This window comes from Squalius cephalus (genome assembly GCF_949319135.1).
Source record: "Squalius cephalus genome assembly, chromosome: 10".
Taxonomy (NCBI): Eukaryota; Metazoa; Chordata; class Actinopteri; order Cypriniformes; family Leuciscidae; genus Squalius; species Squalius cephalus.
In genome coordinates this window covers 4245801-4268089 of record NC_137131.1, presented here as the reverse complement: position 1 = coordinate 4268089, position 22289 = coordinate 4245801, and the positions used below count along the sequence as shown (strand labels likewise).

Genomic DNA, 22289 nt, shown 5'->3' with positions numbered 1-22289 from the left:
AGTTTTGTGTAGGCTAGTCAAACTGGCATATAACAATTAAGCTTGCTTATAGTATGAAAGCAAAAATATTGACTTTATTTGTAGGCCTACTGGTCCTTCACTGCCCATTGATTTAGTTGATTTTAAAATATGCATATTGACTAACATTAATAAAGTGAACCCTTAAGTTGAATGAATGATCTTACTGCGAGACAAGCACAGGAGCACATGGGACCTGTTTTTTTATTTTATTTTAATTTTTTATGATTCATAAATTTATTGGGGTATTTCGACTAGTCAGCAACAAAATTTTCTTTCAAACATTATGGAAATTAGTCTGGGCCTAATACAGGGCTAATACATTGTGTCTGATACATGACATTGTTGAATGCAATGACTTTTAAGTGTGTGGCTTAAAAGTGCAAATAGCCCTACATTTTGAGGGCCCCAGAATATACAGACCCTTTCCAAAAAATTTGAATATCATGGAAAAGTTTATTTATTTCCATAATTCCATTCAAAACGTTAAACTTCCATATAGATTCAGGGCCCACAACTTAAACGATTTCAAGTATTTAGTTGTTTATTTGTACATAATTTGGGCTTCCAGCTCATAAAACCCACGAAAACAGGATTTCAAAAAATTAGAATATTACATGAAATCACACAGTAATTACACAGTGATACCATGGTCATTGAACCAGGTTTTGGTTATTTTGGCAGTGTGGGCAGGTGCAAATCCTGCTGGAAAATGAAGGAAGCATGAAGTGCTCTGAAAATGTCCTGGTAGACGGCTGCGTTGACTCTGGATTTAATAAAGCACAGTGGACCAAAGTCCCAGAGTCTGGAGGAAGAATGGAGAGGCACACAATCCAAGATGCTTGAAGTCCAGTGTGAAGTTTCCACAGTCTGTGTTGGTTTGGGGAGCCATGTCATCGGCTGGTGTTGGCCCACTGTGCTGTCCACTCAACGCAGCCGTCTACCAGGACATTTCCAGAGCACTTCATGCTTCCTTCAGCAGACAAGCTTTATGGAGATGCTGACTTCATTTTCCAGCAGGATTTGCACCTGCCCACACTGCCAAAATAACCTAAACCTGGTTCAATGACCATGGTATCACTGTGTAATTACTGTGTGATTTCATGTAATATTCAAATTTTTTGAAATCCTGTTTTATGAGCTGGAAGCCCAAATTATGTACAAATAAACAACTAAATACTTGAAATCGTTTAAGTTGTGGGCCCTGAATAATCTATGGAAGTTTAACGTTTTGAATGGAATTATGGAAATAAATAAACTTTTCCATGATATTCTAATTTTTTGGAAAGGGTCTAAACAAACTAAACAAAAAGATGTTTAGTTACTCTGTCTCAAGTTGCATGAAACAACATGTTAATCTTTAACAATCTGTGTATCCCCTGTTTATAATAGTTATTACCAGATCAATTAATTTAAAGCAGAGATCAAGAAAGTATTGTTCTAAATCTGTATTACTTATCCTACACAAAGCATGCCTGTATAAATCAAATGGATGTGTATATCTGTAAAATAGTGGACGTTGTTTAAAAGTCTGCAGTTAATATGGCCTGGCTCAATAAAACAACTTGTTTTATTGAGCCAGGCCATATTAACTGCAGACTCCAATCACTGTTAGAGGCCTAATCTTGAGAAAGCTTAAAATGTTATAAAAACACATAATTATGAATATAAATGAATAAATATACCTTACTGCCCGACATACTAATTGAATATTATTATTTTTTTAAATCACAAACGATTGTGAATGGTCCAAGCGCTGACTAAAACTGAAAAAAGTATTAGTTATCACGTGACAGGAAACGTCGGCACCGCTTTGGATCATATTTTACACCTGATAAATGGCAGAGTGAAACTTTATCTACGAAAATTCGGAGTATTATTTAGAAACGTCTTGACCAATTTGAGATAAATCAAATGCCAGGTCGCTTAGCCAGCCCTGTCACTTGTTTCTTGTGCATTCTAGCCACATATTCAGTTATTTCAATGAATTAGCAGCGCCGTCGTGTGGTTGTTCTGAGGTATATGTTATGTTGACCTCACTCGAGGAATCTCATCATCTAGTGACAGGACCTTTCGAAGATACAATAAACAATTAATAATTATCTTTAAAATAACTCAAAATGGCTGAATGTGCGCGACAGGCCAAGTTACACAATGTCAGGAACACAACAGAAACAGAAACAGAAACGAAAGTGAAACCCACTCATCTGAATCATTGTACTTTCTGTTTTGACAGAGGAAGCAAACGCCAAACTCCGCTGAAAGGTAAATTATTGAAAATATTCCTTACTCGTTGATAATAGCTCGTTATAGAATTATACAGTTGTCATATTTATGAGTTCGTCACTGGTCACATTGCTGTTTGCTAATTCATCCTTGAAAACTGTCAATGCAATGTTTACACCCAGACCAGACCCAGGTGTTTAACACAGGTCTAGACCCATCACTGCAAAAAACTACAATGGTACTAACATGTTGGACACGCACCATATTAATACTAACAGTACTTTTAGAATGTAACATGCAAATATGGTACATTAATATGGAAATCAGTTAGTACCATGGTATCTGACACATGACTACTTCCTTGTAAATAGTAGCCTAACGTTACCTCTGATAATGATTTGTCATTCTTACAGAAAAATGGCTCAGGCTGATATTGACGAGGGATTATATTCTCGACAGCTGTAAGTGTATTGTAAAATATTCTTACATGTGTACAACCTAACTTTCCTTATTTGCATCTTGGTTTCCCCATATTGATTTTTTGTGTGTGTGTGTGTTTTTTGACTCTGTCATTGGAAGTTTCATTTTACTTGAGTAATCATACTGAAATACTAACTGAATGCTTGTATTATATTTCCAGTGAAAAAAAAGTGCATTGTTCTTCTTACAATTTCATTTAGACATTAAAGATTTATATTTTTGCAGATCCCTCAGATTGTAAAAAAAGTTCAGAAATTTATTTAATGGAATGGACACCTAATAGACAATAGGTTTAAAAGCAGACATGTGAAGATCGTATTTCTGTACAGACGCTTTCATTAGTTGTTTAGTTTGTTGTATCAGCTGTAATGTTGTCTCAATTGTCTTTTTGAGGTCAGGTTACTTACTTAGTTTGAGGAATTCCAGTTATGTATTTTCTGTTGCTTTATGAAAAGTTACGCCCATCCCAACTAGACTCTTCCTGGTATTGTTCACAGGGAGGAGTGGGGACTATATTAGTTTCATATAAACTCAATGTAGTTAGATTTGTGTAAAAAAAAAAAAAAAAAAATACATAAGGAAAATGATGCCTGTGTTTAAGAGCATTTTCCCCTCTTTTTGTTATTGTTTATTTTTTCCTCCCATTTATTTGTACTTGCATGTAAAAGAGACCTGCTTTGTATAAGCAGCTATGTATAAAAAAGAGCATTTTTCCCCAATTCTCAGTTGCTTACTTTTATGTGAAAATATCCCATACATTTTTTAAATGTGCAAAATATACATTGTGGTAGTATTTGTTATAATTAATTTAGGCTTGTTATTTTAATTTAGATTAAAAACCCTTGTATTTACTCTGTTACACAAAATAAGTTTATTTTAAATGCCAACCATCAAATGTTTTAAATAATAAATCAGCATGTAAGGAAATTTCGCTTTATGCACGGGGAAATTTTTCATCTCACAACAGGTATGTGATTGACCATGATGCAATGCGTCGCATGGGAAAGGCTGATGTCCTCATTGCTGGAATGCGAGGTCTTGGCGTGGAAATTGCCAAGAATGTGATTCTGGCTGGAGTTCGATCAGTCACCGTTCAGGATGAGGGTGTGGTGGAGTTGAGAGATCTGTCTTCTCAGGTAATGACCTTTTAATGCAATTAAATGAAAAGTTCATCCAAAAACTTAGTCTGACAATCCTTGAAGACACTTCAAAGATGCTCAGAGCTTTTATGCAATGAAAATGAACGGTGATGTGTGCATTCAGACATGGTCCCTCAAGAACCATTGTGACAAATGTAATGTAAACGTTGTAAAAACATTATTGGTTTTTGCGTGTCATGTGACATTTGTGATGCACTTGCAATTAAATGCAACTGCAAATGAGATTTGAGAGCTTAAGTGCAGGGGTTGATTCATTTTCATTTCCTACAAAAGAGCCTCTCCCCTTTTGTGTTCCATGGAAAAAGCTAGTCATATTTGCTAATATGCCATCCATCCATCCATCTTCTTCCGCTTGTCCAGGGCCGAGTCATTTACAAATATGTAAATGGTTAATTTAGTTGTTTTTGTGGGACCTTTACAAAGGATAAATTATATAACCTCTTTTGTCTTCAGTTTTACCTAAAAGATGCTGATCTGGGTCAGAACAGGGCCTTGTGTTCTGAGAAGCAGCTCTCTAGTCTGAACGCCTACGTCCGAGTGTCTGCCTGGACTAACAAACTCAACGAGGACTTCCTCAGCAAGTTCCAGGTGAGTTCATGCAATAATAATAATAATAATTGACTTTGAACTAATTTCTCATTTTGTCTTATTTTATGTGTTTATTACAAAAGGTAGTGGTGCTCACAAATTCACCTTTAGAAGAGCAGCTACGTGTGGGAGAGTTTTGTCACTCAAACAATATAAAGTTTATTGTGGCTGACACCAGAGGGCTTTGTGGGTAGGCTGCATCCCGTGAATCAATAAAATATGTGCAAATTACATCATATTCTGATTTCTATGTTTGGTTTGCAGGCAGTTGTTCTGTGACTTTGGCGAATCGTTTGAGGTCAGAGACACAAATGGAGAAACTCCAGTCTCAGCCATGATTGCTCAAATCAGCAAGGTGACATGTGACTAAAATCGCATTTTCACTTTCAGTTTGGTCCTCTTAAAGGGACACTCACCCTCACGTTCCAAATCTATAATACTTTCATTCATCTTCGAAATACAAATGAAGTAATCTTTAATGAAATCTGAGAGATTTCTGTCCCTCCACTGAAAGCAAAGTTTTGACAGAAGGGACAGAAATTTAATTAAAAATATCTTCATGTGTTTCAAAGATGAACAAAGTCTTATGGATCTGTTAGACATGACAGCGAGAAATTGATGGCAGATTTTCATTTTTTCATTTTCAAAACAAGTTGCCCAAAATGTATTATTTTATTTATATATTATTATTACAATTGATCTGTCAATAATTCTTTTTTTTTCTTCCTTTTTTACTATGCTTTAATTAATTTGAGCTGAAAATGTAACATTTTCCATCATAGGAGAATCCAGGCATAGTGACATGCACAGATGAAGAGAGTCATGAGTTCACCGATGGCATGCTTGTGACCTTTTCTGAGGTTCAAGGCATGACCGAACTCAACAGTTGCAATCCCATTGAGATCAAAGTGAGGGGTAGGTGTTATGTGAAATATGGAAAATGTCTAGAGCTGAGAATGGGAATGGTGGATAGCATGCAGTTCATTAAATAACAAAGATATATGTCAATGTTTTTAGACAGCTACTCCTTCACTATTTGTGACACTTCAAACTTTTCCGAGTATGTGAAGGGTGGAGTTGTAACTGAAGTGAAACAGCCTGAATTCCTCAACTTTGTAAGTGTAACCTGCTATTGATTTATTCCATATTTAGGATGCTGTTGTCATGATGTACAGTTAGTATGCTTTTGAAACCTGGAAGTGTGTGGTGTTACGAACAGCATTATAGCAAGGCACCTTCCTCAGGTGATGTTTTAATGCTTGCAGAAACCTCTGAATGTGGCTCTGGATGAAGCACTCAGAGATCCTGAGCTTGTGGAGATGACAGATTATGGCAAGACACAAAGACACCTGTCTCTGCACCTGGCCTACCAGGCCCTGCATAGATTCACTCAGAAATACAGCCGGACACCCCATCCTAGATCCCAGGTCAGTCATACCATGAAACCTTTATGCTGAAAATGTGTTTTAAAGTGCACACATTGTATAAAAATTTTCCACATTGAGACTTTGTCAGTCATTATGCAAAGTATTTTAGGTTTAAGAAAGGTAATATTACTGTTTCGTTGTGGGATTATTATATGATTTTTTTATTTTTATTTGCATGTGCAAATACTTGACAATTCAATTGCAATTATGTAAATGCAATGCATTAAGAAATCAAAAATGTTTTACTATGTGATTTGATTACTAATCACTATGATTCATAACTATTTTCAAAGAACAATTTACATCATTATGAAATATTAACAAAAATATTTTTTACTACTAAAAATAGGCCAGGAATTATATTTTGAAATAAAAAGCAACTAAAACTACTATTATAATAGTAATGCAATGCATTGATCTGCACCATCACATTTTTACACCCTTTAGGCCTGGTTTCACAGACAGGGCTTAGATTAAGCCAGGATTAGGCCTTAGTTCAATTAGGACATTTAAGTGGCTTTTATAAATGTGCTTTAGAAAAAAGCATTACTGGTGTTCATCTAGAGACAAAACAATGTCACTGACATATTTTAAGATGTCAGTGTATGTTGCTTTAAGTTAAAACAGCTCAAGCATGCATTTTAGTCTGACTAGATTTAAGCCTCGTCTGTGAAACTGGGGGTTCACAGTTCATCTCTGTGTTTTGCTGCCCTCTGTAGGCTGATGCTGAAGTGCTGCTTACTATCACAAAAGAGCTTTGTACAGATGCAAAGTTTGATGAGCTTGATGAAGATGCTGTAAGGAATTTATCTCTGGTTGCCAGCGGTGACCTGGCACCTGTCAATGCCTTCATCGGAGGGCTGGCTGCTCAGGAGGTGGTGAAGGTGAGTTTGATCATTTATCTTTACCCGCCATTGATGAAATTTTCCATAATTTAGGACACAACGATTCCCCGCCATTGACAGAATATTTCTGCAATCCATGTTTTCACTGTTAGACGGTAGGGGGCGCTATTATTCATCTTCTGAAAGAGTACAGAATCTCAAGATCAAAACACAGGCTAAGAAGCAGAAACAAATGATAAACGCATTTCTAATGCACATGTTGAAAAAAAGCATTTTACTTTTCTCAGCTTTTTGTTCAAAATGTAGCTTTTTTAATGAAACTTACCCACATTCAAGTGTTGATAAAAAAAGAATGCATTAAGGAAGCTATAATAGAATGTTTTTCATTAAAAGCAGAGGCTCTGTTCTTTCTTTTTATATATTTGCATGTTCAGATATTCATACAACAAAATATTCTGGTGTCCATGAAAGTTTTGTGAAAATGATCAAAAATGCTCAGAGTGGCTTGCAACTTTTTTGAAAAAACGCTGGCGGGGAAAGTGTTAATGATATTTTACACCAGGATCACCATTTGATGGACACATAATTTGAGTTTGTGAACATGGTCTATCTATATAAGCTAATTTTTGAATGACTACGTGTGAATGAAATCTTTCAGGCGTGCAGTGGTAAATTCACTCCTCTCAGGCAGTGGCTGTATTTCGATGCCCTGGAATGCCTGCCTCTAGAGGAGGATGGAGTTGTCCTTACTGAAGATGCCTGTGCTCCTGTAAGCAACAACTAAGCTCATTCGCTGTATTTAGAAAATACAAAAGTCTCATTTCGGATTGTTTATGAAGAACGTACTTCTGAGAAGGTGATCTTTATCCTCTGTGCTGCAGAGAGACAGCCGCTATGATGGGCAGATTGCTGTGTTTGGATCTGATTTTCAAGACAAGCTGAAGAAACAGAACTATTTTCTGGTGAGTGTGTTTCTCCTGCTTCACCAGCAGAGGAGGTCATTACTCTTTTTGTGTTTCAGTAAACCCTGTTGGATGACTGTCAGTTACTTGTTGATCTGTTGTGCAGGGCAGTGAGCAGTTCAGTGAGTCAGTGGTGTAGAATGCACAGGAAATATTTTATTTGTCATGTGATATTTCCTGTTGAGCACTAAGGATATGTAGGTCAGAGTTTCCTGTGTGAATCAACCTAATATTCCAGATTTTTTTAAGGGGAGAATTTTTTGGTTTATTACTTTGGTGTCTCTGAATGTTACTAAAACCGGGAATTCTCCAGTTTGTTCATGTCAGTTTTATGCTAATAATAAAGTAGTATTTTTGCTTTTAGCATTATGCTATTGTTAAGTTGGGGTCTGTGAATATTTTTTTTAAAATAATGCTTTTATTCAGCAAGGATATTTTAAATTGATCAAAAGGGACAATAAAGACATTTATAATGTTACAAAAGATTTTTTTTTTTAAATAAATGTTGTACTTTTGAACGTTCTATTCATCAAAGAATCCTAAAAAATTATAACAACCATTTTAACATCGGTTCATTGAATAAGAATAATAAGAATTATTTCTTGAGCAGCAAATCAGCATATTAGAATGATTTCAGAGTAATCATGTGACTGAAGACTGGAGTAATAATGCTAAAATTAAATTGCATTTTAAATATATTCAAATAGAAAACATTTATTTTAAAATTTCATAGTATTACTGTTTTTATGGTATGTTTGATCAAATAAATGCAGCTCTGGTGAGCATAAGAAACTTCTTTTAAAAACATAAAAAAAATATTTTTTATGCGACCCTAAACTTTTGAACGGTTGTGTACATTTATGCTATAAAGTACATTACATGTAAACATAGTCCTTCCATATTTAACCTCTCTTAAAAATCCCACGTCCTGCTCTATCTCTCAGTCTTAGAGATTATTAATCAATATTCATCAATTCTCATCTAATGTCTATGTGATCAGGTTGGAGCTGGAGCAATTGGTTGTGAGCTGCTGAAGAACTTTGCTCTGATTGGTCTGGGAGCGGGAGAGGGGGGAAAAATTACGGTGACTGACATGGACTCCATTGAGCGATCAAATCTGAATCGACAGTTTCTGTTCCGCTCTCAGGACATCGGGGTAAGAAGAGTTGGCATAGAATAGCTACACCATTGATTTGAACTACAGAAAATGGTTTTAGTACAATATCAATGACCGTAATCTAAAACAGGTCCATCTCTGAAATATGATTGATGGAGCCATGTCCACTTCACATGCCTTAACTGTTGTAAAATCACTGTAATATATGGCATTTACATTTATTCTTTTTCTTTTTCTTTTTCTCAGAGGCTGAAGTCCGAGGTGGCGGCGGAGTCTGTTATAGAGATGAACCCTTACATGAACATCATCTCTCACCAGAACCGTGTGTGTGCAGAGACGGAGGAGGTCTACACATATTCATTCTACAGTCAGCTTGATGGCGTAGCAGCTGCGCTGGATAATGTGGATGCACGTGAGTGCTGACTTTGCTAGGTCCCATGATACACCAACAGTGTTTATCAACCAGAAGAACTCAAAATGAGAAAGTGATATTGTAGCTACATGTCTAACATTTTACTTTCCCTGTCCATCAGGAGTCTATCTCGACCAGTGCTGTGTGCGAAACAAAAAGCCCATGCTGGAGGGAGGAACTCTGGGTAGTAAAGGCCACACTTTGGTGGTAGTACCACATCTGACTGAATCGTATGGACCCTCCACATCTGGAGGACAGAAAGCCATTCCCATCTGCACACTCAAGAACTTCCCGCACCGTATAGAGCACACGCTACAGGTAAGAAGGCATTTGTATTGGTGGACAGTTTCATTCTGAAAAGGATTCCAACGATATTGTTTCTCTTTGTCGTTATCGTTATAGTTGTGGTGTGGACCTGAATGGTTATTAAAGGGATACTTCACCGATTAGCATTAAGCTTTGTATCAGAAGAAACCCTGTAGTATTTTCGAATGACTGTACTTCCCTCCCTCATGTCCCCCTGAGACGAGAGATTTCTGTATTGTGTGTCTGGAAAAAAAACTCGTCATTTTGCATCATCAGAGGCTTTTTTGTCCAGAGGCGAGAGACTACAGCCAGTAGGAGGAGCTCGTCCCGCAGGTTTTCAGTCCGCCCATAGGGGGATCTCAAGATAAAACGGCGTCTTTTCAGTTTCGAGTCGACTAGTAGCCTAGTTGTATCATTTCTTCCGATACTGCCCTCTGTAACCGGTAGGCGTGGCTTGAGAGTGTCCTCGTAGGGCAGCGAAGCAAGTGCATTCTGGGAGTTGTTGTCTTACATTCACATGAGCCAAAAAGACATTTTCTGGCTTTTCTCAGTCTAGAAGGCACCAACTTCTAAAATAAATTCACATTTCTACTACATAAATGACCCAATTTAAATACACATTCATCTTTCCAGCGGTGAAATATCCCTTTAAAGCTTTTTATATTTATAGTTGTCGTCCTTGGTGAGAATGGCCCTTAACTTAAGTGGAAATATTCAGGCATAATATATCAAATCATTAAATACATAAAATAAATATATAAAATTATGTAATATATCCAGGCTTTTATGACCAAATTATTTATATGTCTGTAGATTTGCGAATACACAAAGTTACAATTTTAATGCAAATATGAGGCTGTGTGTGTGAATCACAAATGATTTTTATCATTTTCAGTGGGCCAGAGACCAGTTTGAAGGGCTTTTCAAGCAAACGGCAGAGAATGTGAACCACTATCTCAGGTAGAGATAAATGCATTTTAACTAGTCAATAGTCTTGAAGAGAAAAAAGATCAAATGTGTGCAGGAAACATAGGATGAAGAGGCACAACTGTTATCAGCAGATGCAGATATTGTTTCAGAGATTCTGTTCAACATTGTACTCCTTAAATGTGACCCACTCCTCATGTCCAGGCTCAGCTATTCATTACTAGTGCAACCCTTGGCTGCTCCCTGGCTTCCTGCCACAAGTGTCAACTGTAGTCAGATCTCTTTTCCATCTGAAATGAAGTGAAGGATGTTTATAAAAAGGCGAGTGTGCAGGAAGTTGAGGTGCTGTGTGCTGCAGATACCGCAAAGGGAAGACAGCAGCGTAACTGCCTCAATCTCAACTACCTCCTGTGTGCTGTCACCCCACCCAACTCAACAGCTCAGTGTTATTGTAGTATCATTAATACACTATTACAGTTGTTTATTAATATTTTGAATTTGTTTGGACTGTTGTATTTTTCATTTTCATTTTAGGTAAAATTTTTGTAATTCTGCTGTATGTTTTTGACAATTTTATTAATATTTTTTAAAAAAGTTCTGTATAATTTTTATTGAATTTATTGAATTTATTTTGAGTAATGAAATGTTTTTAATGGTTTTGGGGCCATATAAAGTTTAGCCTAAAGGATTGAAAAAAGCTACTCATACTGCATAGCATACAGATAGCTCTATTCCTTTTTTCCATCTCTGTCTGCAGTGACCCAACCTTTGTAGATCGCACAGTCGCCCGTGGGGATGTGGAGGCTGTGGAAATGCTGGAGGGCGTCTATAGGTGTCTGAGCGAGGAATGGCCTCAGAACTGGGCCGACTGTATCAGCTGGGCCCGCAAACAGTGGGAAACGCTTTACAACAATCACATTAGACAACTACTGCACTGCTTTCCCCCTGACCAGGTAACATAGAGAGCCAAATATACAAGGACATGTCATAGTGGCTAAAGCTTATGGTTCCTAGACTGTAATGCAATATATATAAATATATTATCACATGGGAGAATGGGGGGAAAATGTGCTCGATTGTTTTAAAAATAGTGCCATTCTTAATAGTTCTATAAAAAAAAATATTATTCAAATTAAATTATAATATCTTTTTTATTTTTATTTTTTTATTTGGAATGAAATAAAACCCATATGGTTTTGTCATGTTTTGTGAGATTCTCCCCAAAACTGTTCAGTAAATCGCTTTGGATGATAAAAAAAGACCTACTAAAATGACTACTTACAGACTTATTAGTCTTATCAATATATACCTTAGACATTTTGATTATGAGTATGTAAAAAAGTGAGTTGGCATTGGTTTTGGGATCACAAGAGTGATTGAATGTGTTAGTTTCACTTTGGACCAGCAGGTGGCGCTGTTGTCTATAACAACAGTGGGCTCGGACCATGTTTAGAGAGATGGCATGATAAAGTCACAATACCTTGTAAAAAATAATATTTATGAAATTGTTCACATCAAAATCAATCATTCATGTCATTATCTGAAGTCTTATTATAAATCCAAAAGTCTTCATTATGTGAATTGCAGCATTTTACAATAATTTATTTCTAAATATATGAGATTCTTATTCAGTGAAAAATACGACCAATCATTTCTACTAGGAGCTTGTGCGTCTATGGTTGTGTAACAGTATGGATGTGGAGAGGTCTAATCCATAGCACCAGTGCCTGCACACAGAGATAATCATTCATTCAGAGGAGGGGTGATATGGAGTTTTGAAACTCTGAAATGTCCTTTATCTTGCATGTCCAGATATAACAGTTGCAAAGCCTGAAGTCGCAGATGTGTAGACCACAGTTCAGTTTCAGGGGTTTGTGCATGAATATACTGAAAAAGAATCAATCATGAAGTTCTCCTGAGGTTTGGATGAGCTTGGCATAAAAGTTTCTCATTGTCAGTTGGAAGTCAGTTGGAAACATTTCTTTCTGTTAAACTAGTGGAATAAGCTTTGTGTTACTGCTCTTTTGGTCTGCCTTTGTTCTTTTCAACAGCCTCTTCTGTTTTTTGTTAAAACACAAATTGTATCGAACACACACACATACACATGATAAACTCATTACTCTGTCTCTCTAAGCAAAAGGCTTGGAGACATGGGCTTTATGGTGACCAATCACGTCCACTTCACATCAGCATGTGACTGGTGTGGCTTCAGGGCTTCCATTTGGTTCACAAAACATGTAGACGTCTTCCATTCTTGTTTACTGGAGCTGACTATATAGCGCCTAAAACTATTTGTTTATATATTAAAATGAACAATATTAAGTAAAACAATGTATATACAAATATTTTTTTAAATGAAAAATAAACAAGCATTTAATCATAATTATAATAAAAAAGTAATATAATAAAAAAATATAATAATTATTTAAAAAGTATACTGTACATAAAGTATTTTAAACTAATTAATTGATCCTACATAAACATGTAATATTTTTAGATATAATAATAATAGAACTATATAGCATCTTTAACAGTATCTTTTATATATTAAAATGAACAACAATAAATAATGTTTATATCTTTTTTTAAATAGACAAACATCTAATAATACAGATAATAAAAATATTATTAATATTAAATAATATTAAAATAATAGATGTGTATATATAATTGTACATGTATAATAAATATACATGCTTATAAATGTACACGTATAATAAACAATGAAATAAATAATATATTTAAAAACATTAAAAGAAAATATAAACACTTTTTAAAAACACTTTTTTTCTCCTCTCCTTCCCACTCTGGTCCTCACTAGGTAACAAGTTCTGGACTTCCGTTCTGGATGGGCGCAAAGAGATGTCCACATCCTTTGACTTTTGACACAAACAATGTAAGTTTTCCTGAGTAAATTCCCATACACAGTCTCTGGAATCTCCCATCATCCCCTGCAGACAGGAATGTCTAACTTTACGACTCACGGCTTTTCTCCTGGTGTGAATTATCTGATATTGATCACCTGAGATTAACAAAGCAAAGTGAAAACATGTTAAACCCCCTCACACACACAGGTAAACACAGTGGGACATTAGCAAACAGGTCATGCTTTTCACAGAAACCCTTTCAGACAAACTCTTAAATATTTTAATTAGGCTAGATATGCAAATGGTTCCACTCTACAACCATTATTCAATTTTATGGCCCATTGTTTCCATTGTCTTGATTCTTTATAAATGTTATCATCATTTGGAAAGATTTGCTTTCCCCTAAACTAAGGAATTCCCTTTTCACAGTCAATTTGAATTCTATGGTTAAACCATTTTGGGAAGTGTTGTTTTTTGAATGCACTACACACTTTCCTCTCATCATTTCCTGTTAACCACTGCAGTTCTGTGTCTCTGCATGTGTGTTTGTGATTCAAGTTTTCCACCCTTCAGCCCAAAATCAAACAAGTCAAGTCAAGTCAAGTCAAGTTTATTTATATAGCGCTTTTCACAACATAGGTTGTATCAAAGCAGCTTCACAGTATTAAATTAAAACAATACATCAATGTTTGTTTCTAGTGGAACGTCCACGTTTGGTAATGCTGATCAATAGTATCGTTGATTGATTAATTAAATTAAATATCCCCAAATATCCCCAACTGAGCAAGCCAAAGGCAACAGTGGCAAGGAACCGAAAAACTCCATCAGGTGACCTAATGGAGAAAAAAAAAAACCTTGGGAGAACCCTACACAAACACAAACACGCAGTTTCACTTCAGTTCTGCCAGCTTTAATAAAAGTATTTTGATTTGAGATGATTACCTTTTTCTCTTGTTTTATAGACCACCCATATGGACTTCATTGTGGCAGCGGCCAACTTATACGGCCAGATCTATGGGATTACAGGCTCCAGAAATCGTGCTGACATTCAGAGCGTTCTGCAGGGAGTAAAAGTCCCAGAGTTCACCCCTAAATCTAGTGTAAAGATCGCAGAGACCGACCAGCAGCTGAAAGAGGAAAATGAGGAGAGGAAAGAGGAAGGTGAGATGTTAGGCTTAATATGAAATTATATAGGCTAATACATTTGAATAAGTCTGGAAAGAACTCTCTTTTAATATCCCTCACTGCATCTCTTAGACAAAGTCAAGCTGGAGATGTTAAAGGAGAAGCTGTCCAAACTCCAGCTGACGAACCAAAACTTCCGGATGCATCCGCAAGAGTTTGAGAAGGTACCCATGTTTGTCAAGTCAATATCTATTTGAATAGCATTTTTACAATACATATTGTTTTGTGATGCACGCCTTGATGAAACTAAATACCTTGTATCATTTGTATAAAGCACAGAATGACAAAGATTCTTTGTCAAAGAAAATTAAAGAAAAACAAAGAAAATTAAAATACTAGTAAATAAAACATAATAAGAAAATAGTTCCTTAGTATTTTACTTAGTATACTAAGTAGATGTGTGTGTGTGTGTGTGTGTGTGTGTGTGTGTGTGTGTGTGTGTGTGTGTGTGTGTGTGTGTGTGTGTGTGTGTGTGTGTGTGTGCTGTCAATACGGATAATTTGACATCATAACTTTACATTCTTTTACATTTTTCAAAACCTTCTGTTTATTTCCTGGCTTTCAGAATCAAAAACATTACATTTGGATTCCTCTGTGTATATATTTAAAAACGTATCGTTTTTTTTTTTTGTCATTTTGTTCATAGAACAAAAAGTAACTTAGACATTCTGCAAAACATCTTTGTTTTACTTTAAACTTAAAAGAAAACAATAGAGGTCTGGAATGACATGAGGAAGAGAAAATTATAACAGTTTTATTTTTGTGTGAATTATTCCTTTAGTGGCTTTAAACATAAAATGATTATGAAAGTTAGCATGTTAACTTTAGCATTCCCAGTAAACACACACATTTGGTGTGTGCACTGGGCCTGTCAGACTTGTTGGCGTCCACTCTCAGGTAGGAGGTCTCAGTGGACCACAAAATTGGCCCTGAAACATCCAACCCCGACTGCAGTTTTCATCGACCCTTAACTAGCTCCGTCCATAACGGACGAGAGAAAACAGTCATCCTTTCTGTTGAGACAGATCTACTTCATAGTACCTCAACGCTGTGACATACTTCTCAAATAGAGGGTGTCCAACGGACAGACAGGTCTTATGAAAGGCGTTGGATGCATGCTGGTTTAGTCAGTGTCCGCTTTGTCGTTTGTCGTGACTGCATGACACATGGGCTTCCTGGGCTTCCACACACACATACAGTACATAGACTGAATGGGCAGCAGTGTCCGAACTACATCTCAGTTGTGTGTTCTGTTAGGAAGAGGATTAGTCTCAGTCTATGTGTTTCTCTGTATGTATCTGTCTTTGATTTTCACAATCTCTTCAGTCTTTAAATCACTCCTGTGATCTATTCTCCATTTCTCTTTCTCTGGTTGCTTCTAGTCTTGCTGTCTTTGAAGATTAAGCGTCCTGGTATCTGTTTGGAAAAATGTTCATATGGCAACAGTTAGACAAAGGTTTCTGTATACTGTAGGTCCAAAAGTCTAAAACCACATAGAAAATCTGGGATTAAAATACAGTTTTAGGATTTTAAAACAAACCAAATATATGATGAAGAAGAAATATTTAATATTCTGCTCTCTTATCTAGGTCACTAATCAAATGTAAGTGAATCATGTGATTCTTTGAACCGACGGTCAGGTTTTTTTTTTTTTTTTTTTTTGCTTACACTAAAGCTCAAGACAGTGTTTTAATATCATGGATATAATGTTATAGTTTTTGTTTATTGAATTATATTTTATTTTTTATGTTTCCTGTTACAAAAATTTGATAAAATAATAAAAAATTCTCTAGTGTACTTAGACCTTTGGGCCCCACTGTTTGTATTGTATGTCCGTATGCATGTGCAAGTGTGTGCTCGCGCTTTTAGCAATGACACATTCTTTGCTAGATTTTTCCTGTGGAATGTGTGTTTGGGGGATTCTGGTGGCATCAGGTTGCCAAATTATATACTATGCTCAAACACCCCTGCAGTTACCCTCAACACACCCAATACTTGACAGGCTTTGTAGAGCTGCGGTGCCTGGGGCGTAAGCAGAGTGGCAAAACTTCAACACCAGGGTATCTTAGCATTCCTGCAATATCTAATATCGCACCAAAGTTCTTGAGTTGTGAATTATGCTTAATGGGTTTTTTTTGGTTTTTAATTGCCTTATCTTTAAAAAAAGATCACTAAGTTTATAAATATATGATTTGCAGTTCACACCAGTTGAATCTGGAGCAATTGTGGTCCTAAACAAAAAGAGGGGAAATTACATATGAATACAATAGGAGACTGGAAACTATCAATGTTTAAACATGATGCGCTATGATAACATCTTTATCTAGTACCTGGTGTACCAAAGTGCACAAACATACCTGTGAGCCAAACGATTTGTTCCTGTTTTTAAATTCTTCTTGTTTTTAATAGAAGACTAAAAGATAACATTCAGCATCACATTTAAAAGGTCTTTTCCCCTTTGTTTTTGCCCTACGGTAACAAATGAACAGATGGTAAGTAGGTGAAGATTTGCTGAAGGGTGTTTTCAATCGTTGAAAGGAAATTAAAATCAACAGTAAATGATGCAACTCTTCTATAAATGTCCACACTGCACAAAAAAATATATTTTTAAGGAATATTTTTGTAATTTTTTCACTAAAACTGTCTAAACATCCTTAAAACAGTATTAAATATGAAAAAAAATAATATATATATATTAAGTAAATTTACCTAAAGCAAAATTGCAGATGATATTAAGACTTGTTTTAAGAGAATATTTATTGAAGAACATCTTTTAGAGTTTATTTTTCTTTAACCATTTGCTAATCTTGTTTTAAGCTTAACCATCTCTAAATTTAAAAATGAGAAAAAACAATTAGCACAGTCTCCAGATATGTGCATATGATTCATGTATACATAAAAAAACAAGATCGAATGCAAGAATGTCCCTTATGTGTCAGTGCTTGTAATAATGAAATTGTTTGTGCATTACCATATGCTCTTTTTTTATTCTTGTGTTCCAGGATGATGATAGTAATTTCCACATGGATTATATAGTTGCAACATCCAACCTGAGGGCAGAGAACTATGATATACCAACAGCCGACCGCCACAAGGTGAAACTCTGCGGTGCTTTTGTTTGTGAGACTAAAGGTCTAAAGTGATCAACATTCCCCTCTGGGCGTTTGTGTCCTCAGTTTCAGTACACATACAGAACACCCTGAGGAAAGACCTTTTCATTCAACTAGACCATAGAGTTCCATTCCATTTACTTGTACTACTTACCATTAATAATTTGCACCCGCGTGTGAACATGTATTTGTAATTCACGAAGCATGTACCATGTGTACAAACGTGCATATTTATGTAAATAATATCCCAAACCTTTTTCTCATCTGCAGAGCAAGTTAATTGCTGGCCGCATCATTCCAGCAATCGCCACTACAACAGCTGCGATCGCCGGACTGATGTGTTTGGAGCTCTATAAGCTTGTCCAGGGTCACCGGCGAATCACGTCCTACCGCAACGCATATTTGAACTTGGCCACCCAATACTTTGTCTTCTCACAGCCTTGTGCGGCCCCGACATTTACAGTAAGTGACAAAGCTACTCACATTTATCACCATCTAACATCTGACTGTTGTCCAAATGAGTGTGTATTGCTTTTTGTCCTAATTAATTAACAAGCACAGAGAGGTAGAAGTAGCACTTAGCTGTTGAATACAGCGTATCATAATGGTTGTATGTGTATATTGACTATAGGTCTGTATTGGCCCTCCATTTCCAACATAATGTATTTAATTTTACCATGGTTGTGGATTAGCTAAAACCTATATTAACTATAGTAAAATCACTGTAATGGTTTCATGTAGCTTATTGCTTTTATAAAACAGCAATATAATAAAATAGCATTACGTGCTTTATTATTATTATTAAATAGCTGATAAAATATTAAATATTCTATATATATAATACAATAACATAAAAAACATTAAATATGAATAAAAAATAATAATCTAGTTCCTTTTAATAAAGTTAGTAGTATAATAATTTAGAGCTAGAATGATCTGTATTACAATGTTTTTACATGCATCACTGTGTTTATGGTCTTGGTTTATTAAAACAATTTGTTCTCTAGACTAATATTTGAACAAAGACTAATATGTTGTTAGTTAGAGTAAGCGTGCTAGTTAAAAGGCTTCTGTTCCCAATAATCACTCTTGTGCAGTGAATAAAAGGGAATGGTTCCTGTGGTTGAGTTCTGTTATGGGGGCCTGGGGTTATGGCTGGGGTTAAAGGGTACAGCATCAGTCTTCTGTCTGGGTCTAGATCACTGCAGGCTTTAGTTAACTTATTTTCATCCTCACGGGCTTAAACCACTTAGTAACTGTACACTCACCCCCGCAGACCCCTCACCTGCCAACCTGGTGAGTTTGCTCAGTTTAGGGGACTTCCACTTTCAGAGGGAACGCGTTTCCGATTTAGACAACAGTTTTCGGACAGACACGTGCGTGCGTGTATTAAAGCAGCAAACCCTCGAAAGAGTTGCATGCAAAATCTGGTGTTTGTGTTTGAGCTGGTGCGCTTATGGGTTTATAATTGTGATCAAGATCTTAGAGACAAAAACATAAGTGAATGGTTCAAGATTTGTGCAGAAAGACTTCAGATGAGGTAATGCAACCCCAGACATGGCCGTCCACACATGGGGGGAGTGTTGTTTCTACCATCATGTGCAGGGTCAGAGTTGAGGGTAATTTTCACCCAAGGGGACAAGCGGTGAGCTGATCTCTGAAACACACAAGCTCAGGTTACTTGTGTAATGTCACCATTTTCTGGAGTGCTCCTTTCTCAAAACACTCAGCAGAACCAATACTTTTTTGGATTACAAGAACATGCAGTTGCCCTGAAAAGTATTTGGACTCTAAAGCCCACAAACGTATGAATGTCATTGCATTAAATAACCTGACAAGTCAATTTGGCGATTTTTGGTGGATGATGTATGATGTCAGTTCACCTCAAGTTCACACAGGTGTCCTATAGCAGAGGAACCACAGGTGTAGTTCTTCACATTAACTAGCAACATGTTCCACTAACTTTCATAACCACAAAGTGTCACAATGATTTTTGTCTTTATTTTGAAGAGTATGTCTATTGTTTATCATTTAAAACCTAACAAGCACATTTTTGTGATGCAATACCATTCAAAAGTTTGGGGTCGGTTGCGATTTTTAAGAAGTCTCTGCATTAATTTGATCAAAAAATTTGGTAAAAACAGTAATATTATGAAATAATGTTACAATTTTTAATAACTGTTTGTATTAAATTGTAATACATTTTTAAAATGTAATTTATTCCTGTGATGCAAAGCTGAATTTTCAGCATCATTACTGAACATGATCCTTCAGAAATCATTCTAATATGATGATTTGCTGCTCAAGAAACATTAACTATTATTATTATTATTATTAATGTTGAAATCAGTTGTACTGCTTAATATTTTTGTGGAAACTGATACATTTTACTGTCTTTACTCTGTCACTTTTGGTCAATTTAATGCATCCTTGCTGAATAAACAATAAAAACAAAAACTACAGCAACATTTGAATGGTAAGTCTATATTTTGAATGGTAGTCTTTATTTTGCTTAGTGTGGATCTGCTAACTTCCTTAACTTTAAGTGTGACATTTTTGGAACCACTGAGTTGAAAATGTTGGTGTCTAAAAGCTTCAGCTTTTCCTTTATCTTCTTTTTTACTTTTTCCATCCTGTTTGTTTTGTTTGCATACCTTTTTCATATGACTGGCACAGTTTTCACTAGTCTTTTCCAGGATGTGCAAAAAACGTTTCCACACACGGAACGAGTTAAGAGTGTGCTAGAACATGCTTTATTTTGTAATACTGATACGTGGTGGAAAACAAAGTCGATTGGTTAGCATTTCCATTTTTCTAAACCTTTGTTTAGACTGTGGTAGTGATATGGTAGTTGCCAAATGGGGCTTTGTCAGCTGTCAGTGTATTAAATTGAGCTGTGGAAATATCTATTAGTATCTTTTCCAGCAATGCGGCTTCCATTTGGAAATTGTTATAGATTTAAATAGAAGAAAAACAACAGGAGAGACACTTATTTAGATGGATCAGAAATGCATAATAGTGAGTTGCTTGATAAAAGTAACATTTAAGTCACATTGTCACAAAAAAAACATATAAATTACGGGAATTTGACAGGTCACATACTAAGAGGGTTCTAAATCTAGTCTGAAGCAAGACTGATATGCTCGTATCTTCCTGTTTTCGATCAAGGACATCCTCTTTAACAGCCTCCACTATTTTTACACTCTCAAGACCGTTTCAGAGAACTCGTTTATCAATCTTTTTGTCATGAGAATGAGTATTGCAGACGTTATTTTAGACTGAAACATTTTTGTCTTTTATAAAAACTAATTTACAGTACTCACAATGGCAGTTTTTATATTTTATTCATTTAAAGTTTAAAGCCCATCAATAACTTAAGTCCACATTGATTGTGGAAAGCAGTCCATTTAGCCCAGTTTTTCTGACTATAATGCATCAGTATTTTACCTTGCCATTTTTGTTTTCCAGCATTCTGTGTGCAGTGTTACCATGTGAATTGTGCCTTCATCAGAAATTATACTAGAACGTGCTCTGCCTGGGGTTATTGCTGTGCATGCTTCACGTCCTTATTAGCAGCCTCTCAAGGCAGTTTATGAGACTGTCTGTCGTAACCCTGCAGAAAAGACCAGCATGTGTTTTCTTTTAGATGCTGGTCGTCAGCATGGGATGCTGGTGTGCTTGTGTCTCCACTGATCACTTGTGTGAGTCTAGTTCCTCTGAAGTGTCTTTCCCTCTACTTGGTAAACACCTTTTTGTCCTTTCCACATTCACCTTTGGCTTGCTTAATGGGACTTAAACCCACAATTATCTGTAAAGAGCACTATACAAATACAAGGACTTGTTATAGATTTGATAGGTTTCATTCAAAGGTTTTGTATACTGTAGATTTCATCATTGAATGTCATTGCAGCAAAACCACTTTTTTTTTTTTTTTTAAACCTATTGTTTTGGACCACTGATCCTTTGTTGACCTGGAAGCATCAGAATGCATTTCTGTTTAAAAAATGTGATGTGACCATATGTGTCACTGACCACCTCCAAAGGTGCTTTGACAGTTGGATCGCAGTGTTAAACAGCATCTAAAGGTCTACGTTTTCTGCTACACATTCATCAATCTGTACAGGGTTAATCAGTGCTTATATTTTAAAGTAAATGGACCTTCATGTTTGAACCTGCTTCTGTTAATAAATCGATTTCTGGCAGCTTGGCTTTTCACCTGTAGGCATTAATGTGAGGGTTCTTATAGATGAAGCAAACATCTGGCGGTGCTTGTAATTCTTTCGATGATTATTAAGTCTTTCTTTCTCCTTATAGTCACAGTGAATACATTTTTGTCTTGTTGAGTCATCTTATTCATGACTTACAGGGATTCAGAATTATATATAATGCAGTTCAAAAGTTTGCTCTCAGTAAGTTTTATTTTTATTGTTTCAAACATTTTTATTGTTTTTATTCCTGTGATAAAATCTGAATTTTCAGCTTCATTACTCCAGTCTTCAGTGTCACATGATCCTTCAGAAATCATTCTAATATGATACTCAAGAAACATTTCTTATTATTATCAATGTTGAAAACAGTTGTGCTGCTTTTTTTTGTGGAAACAGTGAAACGTTTTTCAGGATTCTTAAATTAACAGAAAGTTTAAAAAAAAAACTTCAA

At 35.9% G+C, this 22289-nt stretch overlaps 1 protein-coding gene across 2 annotated transcripts in view; it reads left to right on the top strand.

Annotated features, from left to right (window-relative positions):
- Window positions 1-2216: 2216 nt before the first annotated feature.
- Window positions 2217-22289, top strand: part of uba7 (ubiquitin-like modifier activating enzyme 7) — a 36681-nt gene continuing 16608 nt past the window's right edge. The window contains exons 1-22 of one of the 2 annotated variants that reach the window (XM_079883117.1): window positions 2217-2283; window positions 2658-2705; window positions 3692-3860; window positions 4338-4472; window positions 4556-4662; window positions 4737-4827; window positions 5255-5387; window positions 5490-5587; window positions 5738-5899; window positions 6619-6783; window positions 7403-7513; window positions 7626-7706; window positions 8707-8862; window positions 9070-9235; window positions 9357-9553; window positions 10437-10501; window positions 11226-11421; window positions 13290-13364; window positions 14298-14496; window positions 14593-14684; window positions 17523-17615; window positions 17901-18092. In XM_079883117.1, the coding sequence (XP_079739243.1) occupies window positions 2662-2705; window positions 3692-3860; window positions 4338-4472; window positions 4556-4662; window positions 4737-4827; window positions 5255-5387; window positions 5490-5587; window positions 5738-5899; window positions 6619-6783; window positions 7403-7513; window positions 7626-7706; window positions 8707-8862; window positions 9070-9235; window positions 9357-9553; window positions 10437-10501; window positions 11226-11421; window positions 13290-13364; window positions 14298-14496; window positions 14593-14684; window positions 17523-17615; window positions 17901-18092 (2727 nt within the window). In that variant the 5' untranslated portion in view covers window positions 2217-2283; window positions 2658-2661. Of the gene's footprint in view, window positions 2284-2564; window positions 2706-3691; window positions 3861-4337; window positions 4473-4555; window positions 4663-4736; window positions 4828-5254; window positions 5388-5489; window positions 5588-5737; window positions 5900-6618; window positions 6784-7402; window positions 7514-7625; window positions 7707-8706; window positions 8863-9069; window positions 9236-9356; window positions 9554-10436; window positions 10502-11225; window positions 11422-13289; window positions 13365-14297; window positions 14497-14592; window positions 14685-17522; window positions 17616-17900; window positions 18093-22289 lie in introns of those variants that run through there. The other variant, XM_079883116.1, reaches the window with a different exon arrangement.